Raw genomic sequence first — 25,242 nt, 5'->3', positions numbered from 1 at the left:
CTAGCATAGTTAGTTGCCAGCTCATATGGGTAAGCAGGACAGAACGCTACCAGAACACAGAATGTTCAGGAATGAATGACCACACAAGCAAATGGGTCCCATGTGCTTGAATCTGATTACTGTATGTGTAATCCACAGTGAAATGATGTAATGAAAATGCCCAGCCCTTCTTCTTCATAATTAATTGACCAGTCAATTGATTTACAGACTTGATGTAAGTACTGCTTAGCGAATTGATCAACTGCATAGAAAGTTAGCATATAAGCTTACATCGAAAATTTGTAAGAAAGTATAAGAACAGTGCTGTGCATGTATCTGGGAGAGTGAGCTCGATTGCCCTGCATAACAATCTTCCCTCTCTTACTGTAATCGATTCCCGCTGAATACCCGACACTGTCAGGGACCCAGGTCACTCCAAAGGAGGAGCACCACACAGTTCCCCACACTTACGGATGGACTAGAAGACAAAATAAAGACAAGACTACAGCATTTGCAGAAAACATCAGCCAGAAGTACCAAGTGGATGATACATTTTGGCCTTCTCCAGTGTGACTCAACATCAGAGATGATGGTCTTCAACCAAATCGATTCACTTCACATAACATCAAGAAACAGATGGAGGCAATAGATAGTGCAAAGGCTATGGGCCCTGCCAATATTCTGGCAATATAATTGAGTTGTGCTCTACAACATCCCGACCACGAAGCCAAGCTGTTCCAATACTGCTACAGCACTAGCATCTACCTTCAATGTGGGCTATTATCCAACACAAAATCGCAGAGCTATTTCCCATTCCATTAGTCTATTCTCCATCACTAGTAAAGTGATGGAAGGTGTCATCAACAGTGCTATCCAGTGTCACCTGCTCAGCAATAACTTGTTCAATGACATCAAGTTTGGTTTCTACCAGGGCCACTCAGCTCCTGACCTCATTATCGGCTTGATTCACAAACTGACACATAAGTGAATTCACCAGGTTAGAGTGACAGCCCAGTTCCCCAGACTTTTACCTGAAATGTCGATTTTCCTGCTCCTCGGATGCTACCTGACCTGCTGTGCTTTTCCAGCACCACTCTAATGTAGACCCCTACCAAGGCCGTCTGTTCCCAAGTAAGTGATATCATCCAACCTCATCCTCATCTCAGTTTATCTGCAGAAACTCTCATCCATTCCTAAATTACCTCTAAACTTAAGTATCCAAACACACTCCCAGTCGACCTCCCACATTCAACCTCCCTGTAATCTCAAGAATACCTAAAACGCCGGTTCCCACATGCTCACTTGTAACAAAGCTTTTTTTTTTATCTTCCCTCACCTTCAAAGGTTTCTACTTAAAAGCAGCAAGATTTTAAAATTCGCGTCCTTGTTGTAATTCCTTGTAGTGATCATTCCTATTTCCCTTTACAACACAATTTTGAGACCTCGACAACCATTTAGTTTCCGACTCAACCCGTGGTGAAGCAATGAATATAGTTGCCACCTACTTTCCTCGCTTAAGATATTCTTGAAAATCTGCTTAATTGGCCACCTGACCTAATATCTCCATCTGTAGCCTCGTGTGAATAGTTCCTCGAGAATATTTTTGCGAAATTATACACTTGGTAAAAATAAAACTATTGTTGATTTGAACATATATATGTATTGCCAAATCCTCATTATCGCTGAGTAAATGATCTACTTACCCAACTGTATTGTAAAATAACCTTCGCCACCCTAACTGCAGCAATACACGAAGATCAAACATCACCTTCTCCACAGTCAAAAGGGCGTTGGCAATGATCACTGGTAACTGTGAATAAAGAAACAAAGTTAATATTTCAGCGAACGCAACATGTATTACCGGGAATAAAAAAAATGCACAGCTTGATGGTCAGAAGCAGAAGGAAAATGGACTCTCGCTGGAAAAAGAACTTCAATCTGTGAAAGACAGTTTGGGAAAATGAATCTGGAAAGATAGCACATAGTCAGGAGGTGGGCAACAGTGGAAAACTCATTGCCAAAAGGTCTGTGAAAGTAACAATACAGGACTAAACAGAGCTAAAATAGACCCATTAATTGAGCCTGAGGAAGTTAGTTATTGACAAAGAGGTGATCATGGAGCACAGAGAGGAATCAGAGTAACGTTAGCTATTTATCATCCCACAACCTGGAATAGAAATCCTGGAGAAGCAAGCATTTCTCTTGGTTGAATTTGCTCTGTGTAAATCCTCCCCGAACACATTCTTCCAACGAAGGCTGTCCCTATATTTTGGGCGGCCCGCGTTTGTCCCGTGGATCATTTCCTCCAATGAGGCTGGTGAGGATCACCCGGGCCTGTCACCATTTGAGGCATGTTCCCTTTTTGCTGCAAACACGCGACTGGGAGTGTCAAATTTGTGTTTTCTCACTTACACCAAGTCTCAGCTCATACTGACCCCATTTCCCTCCCAATATCTGCTCATTATTTCTTTCTTTACCATGTCCTGCATCTTCCCACTTCACCTGATGAGGGGGCTACCTCGGAAAGCTTGTGGTTTCAGCCAAACCTGGTGGATTACAAGCCGACGTGTGACTGTGTTCATAACAAACAACGTACTGAGTGCATCTAACCAGCCTCAGCTCGCAAAATTTAAAGCTTAACATTAGAATGAAAAATTATGTTCCGTTTTGAATAATTTATTCATAGAATGTGGTTATTGCTGTTTGGGCAAGCATTTTTTGCTCATCTCTTGTTGCCCTCTAGAAGATATTGGTGAACTGCCGTCTTGAACTGTTATCGCACATGTGCAATAGGAAAACTCACAATGACATAAGGGAGGAACTTGAAACCGTGGCAAAATATTTCCAAATCAGGATGCTGGGTGACTTGCAACGGAACTTGACAGTTACGGCGTTCCCATGTACCTCTGCCTTTGTCCTCGATGGCCATCAGTTTGAATGGTACTGTGTAAGGACCCTTACTGAATTTCTGCAGAGTACATTGTAGATGGTGCACATTGCTGCTACTAAGCGTTGGTGGATGAGGGGTGCAGACAAATGGTTCAGGAAGTGTAATGGTTTAGATGCAGAATAACTTTCAATCTGCACTTTAACCATGGACCATTTAAAACAGGGACAGCACGTTTTTCTATGCATAAAGCGACGCCTACAGTAGGCCTTTTCAAGTGTTCAGCATTGTGTTGCATATTCATTAAATCACCTGCTACTCTGTGCCCATTAACCAGTGAAGGGCAGGAACAGCACAAGGTTGATACAAAATAAATGTTCGACAAGCACTTTCCAAATTTCGAGGCCACGTTCAGCATAGGACAAGATATTGATTAAATTACCCCCCATACTGTTCCCATCAAACACTCCTAGGATAGTACAGCACAATATAAAATACAAATTAAAACACCATCAAAACTGTCTTGCATCAAATTCATGACAGCATCAGATACAGATTGAAATTCCCTCTGCAGTGTCCCTATCGAACAGCCTCAGGACGGGACCGAGAGGGCACAGATACAAATGAAAACTCCACCCACATTCTTCTCTCTCAAACACTCCCAGAACAGGGACAGCACAGAATTCGATGTAGAATAAACTACATCTGCACTTTCTCCAATCAAAGACCAAAGGACAGGTATGGCATGAAGTTGGATACAGAATGAAGCTTCCCCTACGTCAAACAATTCAGATTCTCAGGCTATGTTCAGCATCCATTTAGGTATGGATTAAATCACTCTACAAACTGTCCCCAACAAGTTCACTTTGAGCAGATACAGTACTGGTACAATACAGGGTACAATACAATACAGACACAATACAGGGACCCCACACAACCTCCTTCCAAATTTTCAGGCCATGTTCAGCGTGGGATGAGATATTCAGTAAATTAACCAGAACTCTCTTCCCACATCCACCCAACTGTCCCCATTAAACATTCCCACCGTGCGTACACAATGTGGTGAAATACAAATTAAAGCCTAATCTGTTCTGTCCCCATTCAACACTCCAAGGACAGGCACAGCAGTATTAGCTACACACTAAATCTTCCTCTAACCTTTTCCCATCTCATGACAAGTTTAGATACAAATTAAATCTTCATCTGAACTACCCTCATCAAAGGTACAGCACGAGTTTGATCTCTGTCTCCTTTTATAAACAGCGTGGAAGATGTCCAACCTGCTGTCCTCGGGAACTACACCCACAGACAATTAGGATTGAAATATTATTGTTGGTTTCTCAGCCATTTCCACCATTTCTCCCTCAGCAATGCTCATTTATAACATTCAGATAGAGTAAATGTTCTCATTTACTGTGATATGAAAAATGCTGTTTTGAAGGGCTGAACCGAACCTGTTTGTTCAGTGACTGTGATTAAGATAACTCTCCATGGATCTGATTGTCTCACGAGAGGGTTTCAATCCTCTATTGAATACAGGCTCCTTTCAATGTGTTACCCCATAGTATAACCGGAACATCACGAACAGAGATCAGCTTCGCCAGGAAGAGGAGAGTGGAGAGGTGAGAATCTGAGAACAGCCGAGTGTAATGTTCCAACAATGAATCAGAATCCGAGAAAAATAGACTGGAATGTTACAAAAATGGACAAAAGTTTATCCTGGGATCTTTGGTATCTTTCTACATATTATGACCGATTGTCATTATCAAGGCGGATAGAAATTGTTCTTTACATTATTCGATGTTTTTATTATCCAATCCTGGCGATCATTGGTGTTCCATGTAAGTCTCACTCTCCAACGATTTCGACAAACCTAATTTATTATTGTCCTTTACCACCACTGTCCTTTCAACTTACTGTGCCCTCCTTCTTGCTGTGTTCAGCTGAGATTCTGTAGCCTATCAATCTATAAACCAACACTAACTGTATTTGTGAAGTTGTTAATTTGCTCCCTCCGATTTTGTTTCTGGTGGCATCTTACATGGGCGGCAAGATTCAGGTGTTTTGTTTCTGCAGTAAACCACAATACAGTATAAGTCTGTCCTTGTTTAAATATTGGGAACACGGCAGTCAAGGTCACCTGCTCTGGTCACGCACTAAGTTGCCTTCGCCGACTCCGTCCCAATACTGGCCAGTACCTGAGGCTGAAACAGTGTGGTCATAACTGCGAGAATTCCTTTGACATGAGTTTTTTTCAGACCTTAAATTCTGGCTATTCCTAATCCTATTTACTGTCACTTTCAGAATATCATTCTCTGGATTAACCCATGTTCTACTCAAACCGTAAACTGTAAAATCCAGTCTCAGTAATCCCAAGAATCTGCTGGCTACGCTCCCAGCTTCAAAACTGCATTAACAAATTTCAGTGAAACCTAGCCAGCTTGTATCCTGACTCACCCTGAAATCCATTCCAGCCGTCATTGCTGTGAGCATTAGTCTATATTGCTATGGCTCTGACAATACCTTCGCCCAAACATTCACAACCGTCTGATCGCATCCGTCCATAACATATCCCTCTGTTTCTCTTTGCTGTGACCCAAACCCAACTTGTTCATATTTAAACTGATATATCCCACCCCATTTTCACATCGACAAATCCCACCCTCCACAAGGTCTATATGGCTGCAATGGAGATATAAACTGGCGGGAGACCCACTTCCAGTTACTCACGGCATGGGCTGCAAATTTCTCCAGCTAGGCAGCAATCTCGTGCAGCTAAACTTTGCAATGGACTGGCAATGGGAACAATTCTTTAGATGCTGGCTAAATGGTCCAGTTTACTCATCAGTATGCTGGTGTAGTCTGCAGAGCTAACAGTAACATCAGAGACTCCAAGCTGAGTTGTTATCTTGTCCCAGTTTATCGGTTCTGGGTTCATTCTGTAAGGCAAACCGAAAATGTGAAATAACTAACAATTTTAACTGATCAGGCCATCGGATGCTCCTATTTTTCAGATTAAGGCTTCATTCCTCGTGTTAATCGCACCCCCTTCTGTGTTCCTCATAATTCTCCACTTGTTCCTCGTCAAGTAATTGTCTGTTTGTATTTTTATTGTGAATTGATGTCCCTCTGTATATTTCCCTGTCCTCGGTTTTGTCTCCCATGAGTTCGAGTGCTGGCATTATGATTCTCTGAATTTATTGGGTTTTTATTGGGTGGTCACTCATTTCCCTTAGTGTCCCATGTGGTCTGCGGTTTAGACCGAGGATTTCAGCTGTTCTGAGACACGTGTTTGAAACTCGGACTGTGCCTGTCCACGGAACCGTGTGTCCATCACTCTCAGGTGATCATGCGTTCACCAACATGAGGAAACCCTTCCATTATTATTCAAACAGAACAGGCATCTAACTTATAGCTGAAGGGCATTAACTCATTCCTGTTATTGAAAGGTTAGTGGAGGTGCTGAGGATGGTTTGCTGGATGATGTGTTGTGAGCTGCCTCAGGCATTCAGGGAGACCTGAGGATTTAGTTACCCAACTCTGAACGACCAATGCAGTTACAGAGCATCTGGTACTGCACCATGAGCAACAAATGGAGCAGAGGCTGCATTGAGGTGAAGCTGTGATATCACGGAGTTATTGTGAGTGGGGAATGGGTTCTGCCATGTTCACCCTGGGTTTTCCAAGAACATATTCCCACACTACACTTAACCCAAGGCCAGATTGTGAGGGGACACTGACTGAACAATGAGCCAGTCACAGAGTGGTATCACCTCCTTCAGCATGACCTGCAGCTTCACACCAGGGGGAGGATGGTGCTGCCAGTAGCTGTTAGGGTCACAGTTTCATTCAGCTTCTATGATCCAGAACCACCCAGGCAGGAGTGGGTGACATATTCATTATCTCCCAGTATGTCGATATCAATATCACCATTCAGTGACAGAAGATATATATGGTGGATAAGGTGAATACAATGTTTTCTCCCTCTGCAGAAGGCTGTTGGATATATCTTTGTTTTCTCAGTATAGGCAGAATTCCTGATGGTGTGCATGGTTTTACCGGTTCCCCATGTCAATGTGGAGATTAGAAAAACAGACAGAACTCCCACTCTATTAATATTGCAATGTGATCTTGCGTAGTACATCATGTTGGTGAATTTTCGCTTTCTGGGAGCAGCCATGTCTTCATTCAGAAGCAGTCAGCCACTCCTGTCGTCTTCGGTTCCCCATATAGAAAGGATGGTTACTTGGATAAAGGTGCTCACTTGATATGAACCTCAAAACATACTTCTCCTCAGACACTCACCACCAAACAACCACATCAAAATAACCCTTTGTGTACTGAGAGCAATGGAGACAATGGGAGCATCAGGGAGCAGACCATCAGGGAGATGGCTCAATACTTCTGATGTTTGAACTTCTCAGAATGAACTCTCCAAAACAGACTGTACAACTAAGTCTCGCAATCTTTCTCCAACTAACTAACATATTTCCTTCCATTCTTCCTGAAATATAATAGAATGGACATATTCACAGTTACTTGCGTTATATTCCATCTGCCAAATTGTTGTCCATTGACTAATCTGCCGATATCCATTTACAGGCTCTCCAGTTCTGCTTGATAATTTAATTTCCTTCTATCTTAGTGTCATTGCCAAACTTAGTTCCATTACTTTTGTTCCACTCATTCAAGTCATTGATACAGATTGCAAACACTGAAGGATTCAGCACTGGCCACTGTGTGACTGCTTGTTTACATTCTGTCAACCTGATAAAGACTGATTTATCTCTCAGATCTGCTTCATGTTTGATAGCAAGTCCTCCCATATTCCTTTGTAGCACATTCAAAGGGCTGAATGTTGCATAAAAATATTATAACAAGGCAAATCAATGGGCAATTCAATCTCTCAAGTCTGCTCCTCCATTTAATATGATCGTGGGTGATCTCACCAAAGCCTCAGATCCACTTTACTACCTACTCTCCATAACACTTCATTTACTCAATATTCCCAGCATGCTTGCAGTGCACTCTGGTTAGTGAATTCCATGTATTAACAAGCCTTTGGGAGAAATAATTTCTCTTCATCCTCATTTGAAGTCTGCTCTGCCTTATGCTAAAACTATGATCTCTTCCTCCTGATTGCCCCTCATCTCTCCGCATCTGCATTGTCAATCATCTTTAGCATCTTATATACCTCAATGAGATCTCCTGTCATTCTCCTGAACTTGAGTGAGTATAGGTCTGAACTGCTAAATTATTATTCATAAGACAAAATCATCATCTCTGATATCAAGCTGTTGATATACCTCTGAGCAATTTCCAATGCAAGCACATCTGTCCTCAATTCAGGGCATCATAACTGTTCACAGTAGTACAGTTGCAGTCTCATTAATGTCTTGTATATTTGCAGCAACACTTCTTTGGTTTTATATGATATTGTTTCAGAAATAAATGCTGAAATTGCACTTGTGTTTCTCATTATCTGCATACGGGTTTTCTGCAACATGCAGGTGAATACCCAGATCCCTCCGCTCATAAGAATTCTAAAGTTTCTTTCCATTTAGATAATAAATTACCTTTCTATTCATCTGACCAAAGCATATAACCTCATAGCTTTCCACTTTAAATTTCATCTGCCAAATGTTGGGCCAATCACCAAACCTATTTATATCCATTTGTAAATTTCTTACATCCTCATTGCTACATTCTTACCCCCTATTTAGTATCACCTGAAAATTTATCTATTCTATTTTCTATCCAAGTGATAAAATAGATTCAAGAGATTTGGGGCCTGAAGACTGAACTCTACGGCACATCAGAAGTAACATGTTGCCAAACAGAACATAAACAGAACATAAACATCTCCCTGCATTTTATTGGTTCACCATCGTGTGTCCAAGCAAATAAACTGCTCCTAATCCTGTTTTATCTTATTTTACAGATTAATCTTTTGTGTGGCACCATATGCAATGTCTTCTGGACGTCCAGATATACTACATCTACAGGATCCCCATTATCCACCTTGCTTGTCACATCTTTAAAGTGCTCATGTAAATAATTCAAACACAATTTATCATTCATGGAACAGTCTGGCCTGTATGAATTGTGGTTTAACTTTGCAAATGTACTGTTAGTAATTACTTAGAATGGATCGGAATAATTTGCCTTCAATCCCAAAAGCTTGTTTATTGGTTTTGCTTTCCCCAATGAAGATGATTATTCTAAATTCTTCCTTTCCTAAAATCGTGACAATCTCTTTGGATTGGTGTGTAGGGTGTAGGCGTTTAAAGGTATGCTCCAATTCCTATGTAAGAGGCAGAAATGGCTGAATGGGTTTATTCTGTTCCTGGTTTACAACTTTGATAGGCTGACTATCCTCCTGGTGTTTCTAAATGAAAGTCTTACTGACCTGAATGACCTGCTCATGTTCCTTATAAGAAACTCAAGGGCTGCTTGTTCTCCTCCTGTTGATGTCTAAGAGGGTTTATGGAGTCTTTTATTTACCATAGAAAAACCTGAAGAGATGAAGGGCCTCCCAGTGTTCCTCCATAACAGGCCTGAAGTACAGGTTGGTCTCTTCCTACATCTCTGAAATTGGATGGAAAGAGAGGTTGGTCTCACCACGTTCCCATACAACAGACATGTGGGCTGAATTAACTCTTCCTTTCTGAAAAAAAAAACTCTGAAACAGTTTCTACTCTTTTCCAATTCCAGTGCAACAGGCTCGATGGGCTGAATGGCCAACTCTTATTTCAGTGTGCTAATCCCTCGTCACTTTGTGACCAATTCCAGTCCCTGTGTTATAGACTTGAGCAGGCTGAATGGATTGACCCCCTTACTGTGTAACAGGAAACAGGTGCTGCATGGTCTACCCTGTGACCAGTATTCTAGGCTCGAGGGGCTGATTGATCTCTTCCTGTAATTATAGATCAGGCTGTGTGATTCCTTTTTGTTGCTGACTCCTTCCGGTCTCCCATGTGAAAGTAAGACCATGTTTCAGTCTCGTAAAATCCTAGGTGTATTGGCTCATCCTGATCACCCTTTATGACCTTTATTGCAGGAATCAGGTGAGTGATTAATCTTTCGATTGGTGGGTCTGGCACAGGCGGGGTAGGTGTGGCAATGCAGGTATCATTGGACAGGTGGCTCAGGGCTCAGGACTCATGGTGGAGGCAACGGAGAAGAGGTGGACTTAGTTTTTTCATTTTATTCTTAAAATATTCAAATGGCGTCAAATTGTGGCACCAGTTGAAGATTTTCACTGTATTTTATTGTGCTGTTCATTGTACAGTACTGTGCAAGTGACATAAAAGCATCACAATGAAGGTGCTTTCAGTGGACCATTGTCCTTTCTTCAGTGAGGAGACCTAATCTGTACACAGCATTTATGATGTCATCTTCTCCTATTCAGTGGCAGCAGCACTTTACCAACTTGTAAGATTTCCATCCAGGTTAAAACTAGAATTAGAATGCCTACAATGTGGAAACAGGCCCTTTGGCCCAACAAGTCTACACCGACACCCTGAAGAGTAACCCACCCAGACCCATTCCCCTATACTTACCCCTGACTAATGCACCTCACCTACACATCTCTGAACACAATGGGCAACTTAGCATGGCCAATTCACCTAACCTGCATACCTTTGGACTGCGGGAGGAAACTGGAGCACCTAGAGGAAACCGAGGCAGACACAGGGAGAATGCACAAACTCCACACAGACAGTCATCTAAGGCTGGAATCGAACCCAGTTCCCTGGTCTTGTGAGGCAGCAGTGCTAACCAATATAGCTGTCTACACAAATGCACAGTATTGCTGAAAAATTATTGTCCTTCTCCAGCATAATAGGAGACCTGGTGAAAATGTCACAATGATGCTTATGAAGAACAGATGAAATGCGGCAGGATGATCACAACACCGAGATAGGCCAGGCTGACCACCTCACCTGAATCTAACATTAAACTTTCCAGAGCACACATTGCTCAGATTTTACAAATCTGGTAAGGTCGGAAGTCATATAGCACCAGGTTATATCGAACAGGCTCATTTGAAATCACAAGCTTGTGGACTATTGCCCTCTCGTCAGGTGAGGGAGAAACGCATGGTCACAGAATTTATCGGCAGACAGATCAATGCCCAGAGAGATCAAAAGATCATACAAATGGGGTGAGTGGAGTTTTGACAGCGGAATAATAGGTGATCAGGAGTATCTGACGGTGTGAGTAAGATGTCAACAGTTGAATAGTAAGCAAAGCGATGACTGATAAACTGATTAAATAAAGCCAAGAAATAATAAGAAAAAATAAAAATAAGGTGGTGCTAGAGACAAACTAAATGGCTCGAATAATATGATTGGTTTAACACTCACATGCTAACAGTCTAATAAAAGTAATAAATAATCCAATGTCAAGCTGATGGTGTTAAAACAGAACAGTATAGATGTGTGGTGGGATTAGATGAAGTGCCACATGAAGCTGTTTGAAGCTGTTTTCAATGGTACAGAACTTGGCGATCAGTTTCTGCTTAGCAATTTCATGTTTTGTTAATCTCAAAGGCCGCCTTGGAGGACCATTAACCGAAGGCTGTTGTATCCATGATTGCTGAAGTGTTATCCACCTGAAAGGGAATTGCCTGGTGATTGTTGTACAGTGTCCATTCATTCATTGTTGTAGCATCTGCTTGGTCTTACCAATATGCGGCACGGTGGCACAGTGGTTAGCACTGCTGCCTCACAGCGCCAGAGACCCGGGTTCAATTCCCGCCTCAGGCGACTGACTGTGTGGAGTTTGCACGTTCTCCCCGTATCTGCGTGGGTTTCCTCCGGGTGCTCCGGTTTCCTCCCACAGTCCAAAGATGTGCAGGGTTAGGTGAATTGGCCATACTAAATTGCCCGTAGCGTTAGGTAAGGGGTAAATGTAGGGGTATGGGTGGATTTCGCTTCGGCGGGTCGGTGTGGACTTGTTGGGCCGAAGGGCCTGTTTCCACACTGTAATCTAATCTAATCTAATATGCCATGCCTTGTGTTATCCTTGTCTGCAATATACCTATCTGGCTCACTAATGTCCTTTAGGGAAGGAGGTCTGCCATCCTTACCTGGTCTGGCTTACATGTGACTCCAGATCCACAACAAAATGGTTGACTCTCAATTGCCCTCATCCTGTTAAAGAATAACAAAAGAAAGATGAGATTAACAACATCGAGCCATATGAGTATCTGCCATGTTCATGGTGGGTGGTACTCCCATGTGCGATGGTCGTATCTATGTCGATGATCTGACATATCTTGTAGAGGTTGCCATGGCAGGGTTGTGTGATGTTGTGGTCATGTTGTCCTGATGTCTGGGTGATGTGCTACAAATGATGGTCTGTTTCAGATTTGGTGGTTGTTTGAAGGTGAGAAGTGAAGGCATAAGGATGATCTTGGTGAGATGCTCATCGTCATCCATGACGTGTTGAAGGCTGTGAAGAACATGACATAATTTCTCTACATAGGGAAGTACTGGCTGATGAAGGCTATTCCATCAGTCGTATCCTGTGTCTGTCTTTGGAGGAGGTCATTGCAATTTTTCACCTTGGTTCATTGGAACTGGTGATCGATGACTTCAAGATCACATCCTGTTCTTATGATGGTATCCTTAAAAATCTTTAGGTATCCATCGTGTTCCACATTATTTAAGCAGATCCTGCATATACGCTAAACTTATCCATAGTGGTTATATTCTCTAACATGAGATCCAAGAGATGCAAGAAACGCAAAAAAGTAGAGAAAATCCAGGAAGGACTACAGATCATGAACCCACTCAAGTCTATCTACAACACAGACTTTGCTGAGAGACTCTGCCATCACACCTCTCACACACTCCTGAACCATCTTGTACACCAGCTCTACAGCAGATGCCACAACCTTGAAATCGAGATAGAGTCCATATTTTGAGCTTGTGCTCTGGATACAGCGGACCAACTATGAGAGACTGCCAAGCAGATGAGGCACTGGAACCATGCCACCTATATGCACATCAAGAACAGGAAACTGGAGAATCCTAGCATCACCACCAGCAGCAACCAAGTCTCCCTGCATACTGTGGTTGAAACCAGTACCACCGCAGGGAAATCCAGTGTCAACTTGTCTGACCACACCCAGACAAAATTGAAGTTCTCTGTCGAGGGCTCAATTTCTACCTCACTTCAAAAATGGATCCTATTTGTCTCACTGCAGGCACAGAGGAATTCATCAGGTGAATGGCGCTCCAGGAATTGCTCCACAAACCCCAAGGTATTAGTAGTGAGCCCAATGAGACAATCAATGAACTAGACAGTCAACAGAGAGATCTGCAGTGCAGTGACCAAAGAAGAAAAGAGTTAATTGGACCCTTTTGGAACACCGCTGCTCAAACCATCAAGACATGCGTTAATACCAGATTCGTCAGCCGCGCTCACAAAATAGCACAGAAGTTCACCCAAGTGGAAAACAAAACCATCCATGCTCTAAAAACTAATCAAACATTGTCATTAAACCAGCAGTCAAAATACAGAATAAAATAGACTACGGCAAAGAGGCAGAAGAGGGCTGATTCAAAGCCTGCCGTGATCTGGTTACGAGCCTTGAACTTATCAGGTACTCCTCTTGAGAGTCCTATAGAGTCTAGATATACCTGATCATCAAACAAAGTACCCAATAGTGATCTCTTACTTCGTCCCCCTTCCTTTACTATCTCTTTCTTTTCAAATGCCAGGGTGAATGGAATTGCCACTTGTACAACTGCACACGTGCCCCTCCAATTTTGAGGTAGGGTGGGTCTCAATATTTTCCCTCCGCAGTACCACCACAGATCCGCTTGGGGAATCCTCAATGCTGAGTTAGCTCCCCCCCTTTTCCGTCACGTCCTCAATCTCGGTACATGATTTCAGCTCCCCCAAATATCTGGACCGATGTGTTCCTCGCCTGTTTACACACAATGTGTGATTTCCAACCACGGCGTCTTTAAGCCTTCCTTCTTTAAAGGAGGGAACATTAATAGAAGGGGCATACACTCTTTATTATCTCATCCTGAAACAGGGCTATCATGCATGTCATGCCCCTCCTGTCTCGCTTCCGCCCGAGCGGAAAGGGGACTACTTGGGGCATTGGTCTCCCAGAGGCACATGCACAACAATTGATTTTATTCAAACTTTTCACAGTGTACTTTACCCATTCAACCCAGGCATTTGTATCCCCATATCCTGTTTCTACTTCAATGGTCTGCTTTAAGTCCTTTACCTCCACAATTTTTATCACCTTAGTGTCAGAGTAAGGGACTTTACCATTCCTTTCTCCTACTTGGGTTCTGTCTTTCACCTGTATTTTAAAACAACATCCCAGGGAATTCTTCCCGTCTGCTTTCATCTCTATCCCAAATATTTGGTCTAATTGGACCTGATAGGTTTCTCCCCCTAAAACTGCTTCATACCATGAGGTTTTCTTTATTGTTAAATATATTGGGTTATACTTTTTATCAGGACAGTCAAGAGCTGGCCGGAAGGGGCCTCGGTGTACTGTAACGAGTGGATTAATCAAGAGATCACCTCTGAGGTCTTCCTACCTCTGCCATTCTTTACATTCTTTATCCCAAAGATATCCCTTTACACTTCTCTCTCCGGGACACTTTCATCCTGTTAGTCTTATCCCATGCCCCCACCTTCCCGCAACCCCTTCGGGACCTTTTGCATAGAACCTAAGATGTATCTCTGAGTTACTGTATTGCCTTTGATTTTTTTTTACATCTCCATAATCCACCAGGCTGCAGACATCTGTTTCTATGACTTGTGGATTTGTACTTTCTGGAACTGTAATCATTAAGTAAAGCGACCACACCATGGTCTGACAGAATCCTAAGACTAGAAAAGCTGATATAGTGTACCTAAACATTCTTCCCATTCTACAGTGGTATTGAAGCACCGAGAGACTTAGCATACAATATTACAGAAACTATCCTGCGCTTGCACTGCTACTGTATAATTCGTTATTTAAAGTCTTTTCAGCTTAAGTTTAAGTGGTTCTTTTGTCAATTCGGTTGTCCAGACTTCTGTCTCAACTGGAGATTCCACTGGCCCTTTAATCCAAATGTAGTGAGTCCAGCCTTTCTCTGCTGTTCTTATTGCTGTTTCAGTAGTTAAGAGTGTGTGGTACGGCCCCTCCCAGTCTAGGACCCAATCCCCCGGTTGGATCAGATGGATGGTGAATTCAAGGGGTGGAGTCTGTGCCAACAAACTCTGTTTCCTGAGGAAAGACAAAGAGGAGGACAAGCCCAGTAAGAACAAATCTTTAGTCTCCAGGGTTGGCAGTTCCCCTTTTGTTCCCAGATAGGGCAGGCCAAACAATATCTCATAAGGGAACAGCCCCATGTCTTTCCTTGGGGCCGTTTGCACTCACAAAAGGGCTATAGGTAAACACTTAGTCCAAGAAAGTCTGCTATCTATGACTAATTTAAATAACTGCTTCTTGAGTGTCTGGTTCATTCTCTCAACCTTTCCTGATGAAGGTGGGTGCCAAGGTGTGTGGAACTCCCAGGAGATTCCGAATCCCTTCATCTCTCCCTGGAGTATCCTGGAAGTAAAATGAGTTCCCTGATCTGAATCTATGCATTCCACTATCCCGAATCTGGAGATTATGTGTTCGAGTATTATCTTGGACAGCCCATTTGTGGTGGCAGTGGCTGAAGGGTACGCCTCCACCCATCCAGATAGGTGATCAACTATTACCAGCATATACTTCAGTGTTCCCACTCGGGGTAATTCGGTATAATCTACCTGAATGCTCTGAAATGGTCTTAGCCCAGGTTCTCTCCCTCCTGGGACTTGTTTCCTTAACACCTCCTTGTTTTTTTTACATGTTATGCATCGTCACATATCTGTTTGGCTATCGTATATATCCCTTTGCATCCATATTTCCTTAAGACTAAATCACACATTGGTTTCACTCCCCAGTGACTCCCCTGATGTAAGACAGCTATAATCTCTCGCATCATCATTTTATTCAACATTTCCCTCCCATCGGGTAACATCCAGCGCCCACCCGCTGTATTTGCAGCTCCCAAATCTTTTAGTTCCTTTTCCTCCTTTGCAGTAAACAACGGGGCACCTTGAAGATCTGGAATTGCATTTATTAAGGAGTATATCACTGCTCCCTGTGGATTCAGGGCTGCTTCTTTAGCTACATCATCGGCCAGTTATTTCCCCTTACTTCCGGGTCATTCCCCTTCTGATGTCCGTTTATACAAACTACCGCTATTTCTCTCGGGAGTAATAGAAATTCCAGCATTTGTTTTATCAATTCCTCATGTGCTAGTTCTTTTCCTCTGCTATTTATCAGTCCTCTTTCTTGCCAAATTTTTCCAAAGGTATGTACCACTCCAAACGCATATTTGGACTCTGTATATACCGTTCCTTCTTTGTCTTCTAAGATTCTGAGAGCTCTTTCTAGGGCATAGAGTTCACAAGTTTGGGCTGACCAGTCATTGCGCAGTCTTTCAGCCTCGATAACACTTCCCTCTATCCCATCTACTAAAGCATATCCATTGTGACTTTTACCCTCAATCACCCGGGAGGACCCGTCGACAAACAACTGAGCTCCCGCCTGCAACGGTACATCCCTGAAGTCCATCTTTAGTCTGATATTCAATAATATCAAGGCAGTCGTGTTCTGGATTGTCAAGGGTCACCCCCCTCTCCCCACCACAGAAATGCAGCTGGATTCAAGCAACTGTCTGTGACTAACACAAGGTCATTCTGCTCTATTAAGATTGTCTCATATTTCAAGATCCTAGAGTCTGTGAGCCATCGTCCTGCTTTCTGATTTAGTATGGTCCGTACCTGATGTGGGGGGCTGACTATTAAGGCTCCCCCAAAAGTAAGTTTCTGACTCTCCTCTACCAATAAGGCTGTTGCTGCCACTGCCTGCACACACTCCGGCCTATAATGTAGCTTCCCATTCTTTAATTAACAATGAATTAATGCCGTCATGTTTTAAATTAACCATGAATCAATATGACAGGTCATTGAGAATGTGTGAAGGAATCCTGCCAATTAATATTGATTCAGGCTAACACAATTGATTTATTATAAATATTAACTATTAATTATATATATTATATAATTCAGGGTGGAAACGCAATAAGTGGGTAAAACATTTTTAAAACTGTAATTGCGCAGTTCTGTTTGTTTACCAGTCACTTGTGACTTCTCATTCTGTTTCTGTAATTGTTTTGCTTGAGCATATTCATTTTTAAGAGTCTCAACAGATTTCATAGCACCATCTGCAGATAATTCAATCCCCAATTTGGTGACAGTATCTTGTCATGAACGCAAAACTGATTCTTTGTGCCTCTCATCACAAAACTGTCGCCATAATCCAATTAACTCTTTTGTTCCCGCTCCCTTGGGCTTAAAATTTAAGGATGACCTTATTGCCCCCGTATCGACTAGGAAAATTACGTCCTCTTTGTAAGGTCCCACCTTTAAATTTATCAAGGGTTCCTGGTGGGTCCCCAGGGGCAGGAACCCCTAACACCCCTATTCTTCATCAAGATTCATAAATGGTACTGCCTTTACTTCATTTTTAGATCTGGACACTCTCTCTTAAAGTGTCCTGTCTTTCCAGAGTAATATCATCCCGCCTGTGGGAATTTCCACTTTAATCCTTGTTTCTGTCTACCAGACCTCTTAATATCTCCTCCCTGATCTCTTCTCCTCCCTTTATTTTCAACATGCTGCTCACCACCATTCCGGTTTCCTTCTCCTTTTAGGTTTGTCCTTTTCTTCATTACCTCATCAACCGTGGCTATCAGTATTTTTGCCTTCTGTTTATGCTTCTCATGTTACATTGCCAGATCAATTGCTGAGCTGATTTAACCATTTGAACAGCTTTAGGGCCACCTAATGGTCATTCTTCATCACCCAATTTTTTGTTTAGACCTTGATTTTTTTTAAAGAAATATTGAAATATTTCTTGCTCCCTGTAACTTCAAATACCAGGAGCCTCTTTCACCCTGTAATCTCAAATACAATTTATCAATTTATGCTTGTCTAACTTTAAAGCCTGTTCCTAACTATACATTTTGGAATCTTATTTATAATATATAAATATATATCTTACTGTAGATATATATTTATATATTATAAATTCATTTATCCAGTATTTAATATTTAAAATATAAAATGCATTCAGTTCCCAACTTTGAAATCCACTATAATTACTCAGTTTTAGTCCCTTAATTTAAATCCAAAATTAGTTTTCTTAAGTAGTCCTGACCAATCATTGCTCAATTACAATGGTATAGGTAGTGAAATAAACCAGAGCTGCCTTAAAAGGATTTGTCTATTCAAATTAAAAATAACGTCGAACGCACGAATAATGGCCAAATCCAAGGTCACAGATATTAACCATAGGAATTTTTTGATTTATTACAATCTAATTTTGAACTGAAACTTCAACTGTCCTCCATAAATCGCTTTTATGTAAGGATAAAAGAGATTAGTTAGAAACTAATAGTAAGGCAGTCATGACCTGTAAAAAGAACATTTTATTTCATAATCATTGTAAAATCCTTAACCTTAAAAGAAATCATGTTAAACTTCCATAATAGAAATCAGATTCAAAACAGTCCCGGATCTCAAGCTCCAGGAAACAAAGCACAAACATTCAATCACCAACAAACAAATGTGCATTCAAACCGAATCACAAAGGGTTAAACTTTCTACCAGCTGTACAGCTCTTTTCTCTCTCTCTCTCTCTCTCTCTCTCTCTCTCTCTCTCTCACACACACACACACCGTATCTCACAGACACTTTCTGAGCTTCCCGCAACAACAACTCTAGAGGGTTCTCACTTCACCCCTCTATCTTTAGAATCTTTTTCTAGATGTCTGGCCATGATTTAGTTACGAAGTGTACCCTCAGTAGCCCTTCAGCTACTAGCCCTTCCGACACGAAGCATAATCTGATTCCTCCTGAATGTAAGGCTGTTTTCCATTGACATATAAAGTCAAATATTTACAAACCCAATCTACATCTGACCCGTACTTTGGCCCGAAGACGGCGGGACGAAGAATGGATTCCTTAGACCATACAAAGCAACAGTACTTAATCATCTTTTTCCTATTTTTTCCCCTTGTACAAGTATTATTTTTCCAATTCCACAACATCCTGCCCAACGGACTTTCTGGAGGTATGTTGTCAGGGATCCCGCCTCCATTTCCATTTTCTTTTTCCCGGAGGCTTTTTCCTTTCCCTCGGAACAGCCCATATTGAGTTCCTTCGTTAGTCCCTTATTAACTACGAGAATTCAATCCCAGCCACCAAGGCAGTACTTAAAAGTCAATTTTCCTACCGTGCACCGTGTATGGAGTTGCCTGGCTCCCTGTGCCTACTTATAACCTTTCGCCTGGTTCAGATAGACTCTCATTGGTTCTCGATCAGTCAACCAGAAGGGGGAACCCACCGCCGAGGAACACGGGACTGTTCTAAAAGGAATGGGATGCGTCTACCCAGTCATTGATGGTGCCTACCCTGCTGGTGATGATGGGCACCACGGAGGAGCGCCCAAATTGTGAGACACAGAGCTCACAATATAATAAATTTCAGTGCGAGTCAAATTCTGAAGCAACGAATTTTATTGAATGATTCTTGCAAGAAAGGCTGACTAGCAAGTAGCCACCCCGATCCATAAATTACTCCACAATTTATACAGTTTAATTCTCGGTACTTCCCCGTTTATCTCATTGGCCTCCAAACCTATCAATATTCCTTATTGTGTTCTGCCCCTGCTCAGCTGTGCCCCACCCTTGTTTACTTCTCCCCCTACTCCAAGCCGGACGACCCTCCCCCCTTGAAGTGACTTGGCTCGCTTCAGTGCTGACATGAGGGAAATTTGGTGAGCTTGGAATATCTTGATGTTCTTTTTCAACTTATCTGTTTGTCTGTAACATCTTCCATTGTTTGCAGGCACGTTCCATTCTTGTACTCACATTTTTGCTAACTCAGAAGAAACTATGTATCCCGTTACATAGTCTTCATTCTTGTTTGCACATTTTCGCTGACTCAGCTCTTTGCTGAAACAATTATACACTGGTGTAGGTTAGTTCATTCACCTTGAATAAGCAATTATGGTTGCAGAAGTAACACTGCTCCACCTATATCCCATATTTCCAAACTCCAATTGTCTTAAGGAGCTGGGAGAGAATCCTTCAGGACGATAATATTTTCCCCCTCTGTATTAAAAACTATAGAGAAGTGACCTGTGTCTGTTCTTGAGTGATCCAATTTGTGGGGATGTTCTAGAAATCATTTGTTTTTAATGGATGTGCACTTCTTATGTTTTCCATTGCATTTTTGTAAGTAAATCATAATTGTTATCACAATTTGTTATTTCAGTTTCAATTATCTCAACAAATCTCTGAACACAGTGACACATCTAAAAATCTCCACCAGTCCTCAATCAAATTGATAACTTTGTCTCCAGGCTGATGTATAATTTGTTTGTTTTCCTTCCTCACAGTTAACGGAGTGACGATCTACGTCCTGCTTTATAAAGACTGTGGATTGTCTCCATGTGTCAGTCGTTACCTGGGGGCCATGGCAGTGGCGGATCTTCTGGTCATTATCCTTGACTTGATATTGAGACAAATTCCGATTGTTTATTGGGACCAGTTTTATTTCCGGATGTCCATTCCCATTTGTAACATCCATGCTGTCCTCCTTTATGCAGCCACTGACTGTTCTGTTTGGTTCACCGTCACTTTCACTTTTGATCGATTTGTGGCCATTTGTTGCCAGAAGCTGAAAAGTAAATATTGCAGTGAGAAAATGGCGGCTGTGGTTCTGGGAACAGTGACTGTGCTGAGCTGTTTAAAGAACATTTTCTGGTATTTTATGCTCACAGGTCGGTATTGGCTGGGGAACGTACCCTGGTTTTGTTATGCAGCATCAGTTGTTCGTTTCTCTCGTGTCTGGGTCACAATCGAATTTCTCCACAACATTCTAAACCCGGCTCTCCCATTTCTCCTGATTCTGCTACTCAATATGTTCACCATCAGACACATTTTAGTGACCAGCAGAGCCCGCAGGAGACTCCGGGCTTGCACACATGGGAATGTTCAGTGTGATACAGAAATGCAACATCGAAAAAAGTCCATCATTTTACTCTTTGTGATCTCAGCGAATTTCATTCTGTTGTGGTCAACGTTAATGGTGTTTTCCATATGGAACCGGATGTGGTGGATTGGATATGACTCTGTGTATCTAGGTGACTTTGTAACTGAATTGGGCTTCATGTTGCAGCTCCTCAGTTGCTGCACAAACACTGTGATATATGCCGTGACTCAGACTAAGTTCAGACAGCAGTTGAAGAATGTGCTGAAATATCCCTTTACCCAAATTCATCAGTCAATCAGATTCACTCATTAATCAATTCATCCAGGTTTTGTCACTTCAGTTCAATGTTTCAACAATGAAACATTGTTGCTATGATAACAGATTATGTTAGTGCTGCCTTTCCAAACCTCATCGGTTACAGAGCACATTTCTATGTTTAAATAATTCTGGGGCCAATGAGAAAAAGCACTATTCTACTTCTTATACCTGTAACCTCAAGTTGTAATTAATAACAATGCACATTAAAAAGTACCAAGCCACAGAGTGAACTATTCTATTGTTTGTCTCTCTGTTGAAGAAGCTGAGCTGGAGAGAGACAGACTCGGTCTCACGTCCTGGTTCTCAGGGAATGGAAGGGGGCGGGGGCGGGGGCTGAGCTCAGGTGTTGGATATAAGTCACCTGGGCACCTGTCCTTATGGTATGGACCAGACCAGACTCTCTCAAAATACTTTAAGAAGGTAGCCCAGACCCTATTTTTTTCTTATTTGAATGGTAGATGGGAACTGCTGTATTCCAGCTGTGATGCAAATGAACAAACTACTCGATGTTGAACAAAACACTATTTATGAAAACACTATAGTTAAAATACCAACAGAGGAAACAAGAATTTAGAATAGTTTAACTATTGGAAAACTTAACCAAATAATAGATGCAGTGCCTATTACTAATACAGTAGCATCCCATAAACACACCCCTCGACAAAAAGGCAAATTCAGACACAGATTTTTGCTGAGAGTCATAGAGTTATAGAGATGTCCAGGATGGAAACAGACATTCCGGTCCAATTCATCCTTGATGACCAGATATCCCAAACTGATCTCGTCCCATTTGCCAGCATTTGGCCCATATCCTTCTAAATCCTTCCCATTCATATACCCATTCAAGTATATTTAAATGTAATTGTACCAGCCACTAACACTTCCTCTGGCAGCTCATTCCATACATGCACCACCCTCTGCATGAAAACATTGACCCTTCATTCCATTTTTTTAATTTATCCCCTCTCACTCTAAACCCATGCCCTCTATGTCTGGGCTCTCACACACCAGGGAAAAGACCTTGTCTATTTACTGCATCCATGCCCCACATGATTTTATAAACTTACATAAGTTCACCCCTCAGTCTCCGACGCTCCAGGAAAAGTAGCCCCAGTATATTGAGCCTCTCCCTATAACTCAAACCCTTCAACACTGGCAACATTCTTGTAAATCTTTTCTGAATCTCTTCAAGTTTCACAGCATCATTTCAATAGGAGGGAGGCCAGATTTGCACACAATATTCCAAATGTGCAGCCACAGCATGACCTTCCAACTCTTGTACTCAATGCTCTGACCAATATAAGAAAGCATAACAAATACCTTCTTTACTATCCTACACACCTGCAACTCCACTTTCAAGGAACTATGAACGTGCACTTCAAGGTCTCTTTGTTTAGCAACAGTCCCCAGAGCCTTACTATTAAGTGTATAAGTTTGCCTTTCCAAACTCCAGCCCTTCACATCAATCTAAATTAAAATCCATCTGCCACTCCTCAGCCCATTGGTCCAACTGATCAAGATCCCGTTGTACTCTGAGGTAGCCTTCTTCTATCTCCACGGCACCACCAATTTTGGTGTCATCTGCAAACTGTGCCCACCACCGATGTTAAGCTTATCAGTCTATAGATCCAAATGGTATTTCATTACCATCGTTTTTAAATGGTGGCACCACATTAGCCAATCTCCAGCCTTTTGGCACCTCACTTGTGATTATCAATGGTAGAAATATCTCAGCAAATGGCCCTGCAATCACTTCCCCAGCTTCCCACAGATTTCTAGGATACATCTGATCAGGTCCTGGGGATTTATCCACCTTTATGCATTTTAAGTGATTCAGCATCTCCTCCACTTTAATGCGGACATATTTCAAGATGTCACCATCTATTTCCCCACATTCTATACCTTCTATGTCTTCCTCCACAGTAAACACAGATGCATAGAGTCTCTTTTGGACTTCAGAACAGTGGGAATGGATGTCCTGATTTGGAGATGCCGGTTTTGGACTGGGCTGTACAAAGTTAAAAGTCACACAACACCAGGCTATAGTCCAATAGGTTTAATTAGAAGCACTAGCTTTCGGAGCGCTGCTCCTTCATCAGGTGGTTGTGAACTACAGACTTCGATGGGACTTCGATGTTGTGGCTATTACAGAGACATGGGTAGAACATGGGTAGAACAGGGACAGGATTGGCTGTTGCAGGTTCCAGGGTTTAAATGTTTTAGTAGGGTCAGAGGTGGGGGTAAAAGAGGGGGAGGTGTGGCATTGCTTGTCAAAGATAGTATTACAGCTGTGGAAAGGACAATGGATGAAGACTCGCCATCTGAGGTAGTTTGGGCTGAGGTTAGGAATAGGAAAGGTGAGATCACCCTGTTAGGAGTTTTTTACAGGCCTCCTAACAGTCCTAGAAACGTAGAAGAAAGGATTGCGAGGATGATTCAAGAGAAGAGTGAAAGTAATAGGGTGGTTGTTATGGGGGACTTTAACTTTCCTGATATTGATTGGGAAAGCTATAGCTCAAGTTCGTTAGATGGGTCAGTGTTTGTCCAATGTGTGCAGGAGGGTTTCCTGACACAATATGTAGATAGGCCAACAAGAGGTGAGGCCATACTGGATTTGGTTCTGGGTAATGAACCAGGCCAGGTGTTAGAATTAGAGGTAGGTGAGCACTTTGGGGACAGTGACCACAATTCGGTGACTTTTACTCTAGTGATGGAGAGGGATAAGTGTGCACTACAGGGCAAGAGTTATAGCTGGGGGCAGGGAAATTATGATGCTGTGAGGCATGACTTAGGATGTGTGGCCTGGAAAAGTAAGCTTCAAGGCAAGGGTGTAATTGATATGTGGAGCTTGTTCAAGGAGCAACTATTGAGTGTCCTTGATAAGTATGTACCCATCAGGCAGGGAGGAAAGGGTCATGTGAGGGAGCCGTGGTTTAATAAGGAATTGGAATCCTTTGTTAAATGGAAGAGGGCGGCCTATGTAAAGATGAGGCGTGAAGGTTCAATTGGGGCGATTGAGAGTTATAAGGTAGCCAGGAAGGACCTGAAGAGAGAGCTAAGAGCAGCAAGGAGGGGACATGAAAGGTCCTTAGTTGTTAGGATTAGGGAAACCCTAAGGCTTTCTATAGGTATGTCAGGAATAAAAGAATGACTAGGGTAGGAATAGGTCCAGTCAAGGATAGTAGTGGGAAGTTGCATGTGGAGGCTGAAGAGATTGGGGAGACATTGAATGAATACTTTTCGTCAGTATTCAATCAGGAACAGGACATTGTTGTCAATATGAGTACTGAGTCACAATTAAGTAGAATGGATGACTTTGAGGTATGTAGAGAAGAGGTGTTGGAAATTCTGGAAAGGGTGAAAATAGATAAGTCGCCTGGGCCTGATGGCATTTATCCTAGGATTCTCTGGGAAGCAAGGGAGGAGATTGCAGAGCCATTGGCCTTGATTTTTATGTCCTCGTTGTCTACAGGAGTAGTGCCAGAAGATTGGAGGCTAGCAAATGTGGTTCCCTTGTTCAAGAAGGGGAGTAGGGATAACCCTAGTAATTATAGGCCGGTGAGTCTCACTTCTGTTGTGGGCAAAATCTTAGAGAGGATTGTAAGGGATAGGATTTATGAACATCTGGATAGGAATAATGTGATCAAGGATAGTCAGCATGGTTTTGTGAAGGGCAGGTCGTGCCTCACAAACCTTATTGAATTCTTTGAGAAGGTGACTAAGGAGGTGGACGAGGGGAAATCAGTAGATGTGGTGTATATGGATTTTAGTAAGGCATTTGATAAGGTTCCCCATGGTAGACTACTGCAAAAAATACGGAGGTATGGGATTGAGGGTGAGTTGGAGGTTTGGATTAGGAGTTGGCTGGCTGGAAGAAGACAGAGGGTAGTAGTTGATGGCAAAGGTTCATCTTGGAGTGCCGTCACTAGCGGAGT

At 42.3% G+C, this 25,242-nt stretch overlaps 1 protein-coding gene across 1 annotated transcript; it reads left to right on the top strand.

The window, feature by feature from the left end:
* The first annotated feature begins 18,808 nt into the window (after window positions 1-18,808).
* On the top strand, window positions 18,809-21,519 carry LOC148142205 (putative G protein-coupled receptor 139). Its single transcript, XM_087977032.1, has 2 exons — window positions 18,809-19,064; window positions 20,394-21,519. Exons 1-2 carry the CDS (start codon window positions 18,947-18,949, stop codon window positions 21,299-21,301), a joined length of 1,026 nt encoding a protein of 341 aa, XP_087833158.1. The 5' UTR covers window positions 18,809-18,946; the 3' UTR covers window positions 21,302-21,519.
* Window positions 21,520-25,242: the final 3,723 nt, after the last annotated feature.

Source organism: Chiloscyllium plagiosum, unplaced genomic scaffold, assembly GCF_037043375.1.
Source record: "Chiloscyllium plagiosum isolate Xiang-an unplaced genomic scaffold, Cpla_swu_hap1 HiC_scaffold_30, whole genome shotgun sequence".
Lineage (NCBI taxonomy): Eukaryota > Metazoa > Chordata > Chondrichthyes > Orectolobiformes > Hemiscylliidae > Chiloscyllium > Chiloscyllium plagiosum.
The sequence above is the reverse complement of the archived record's forward strand: the minus strand, read 5'-3'. Positions and strand labels throughout refer to the sequence as shown.

Bases quoted from the DNA above. Each gene is read 5' to 3' on its own strand.
- LOC148142205 (XM_087977032.1), top strand. From the start codon at position 18,947: ATGGATTCCTTAGACCATACAAAGCAACAGTACTTAATCATCTTTTTC. The intron at 19,065-20,393 runs GTATGTTGTCAG...CCTTCCTCACAG, and splicing joins GCCCAACGGACTTTCTGGAG to TTAACGGAGTGACGATCTAC.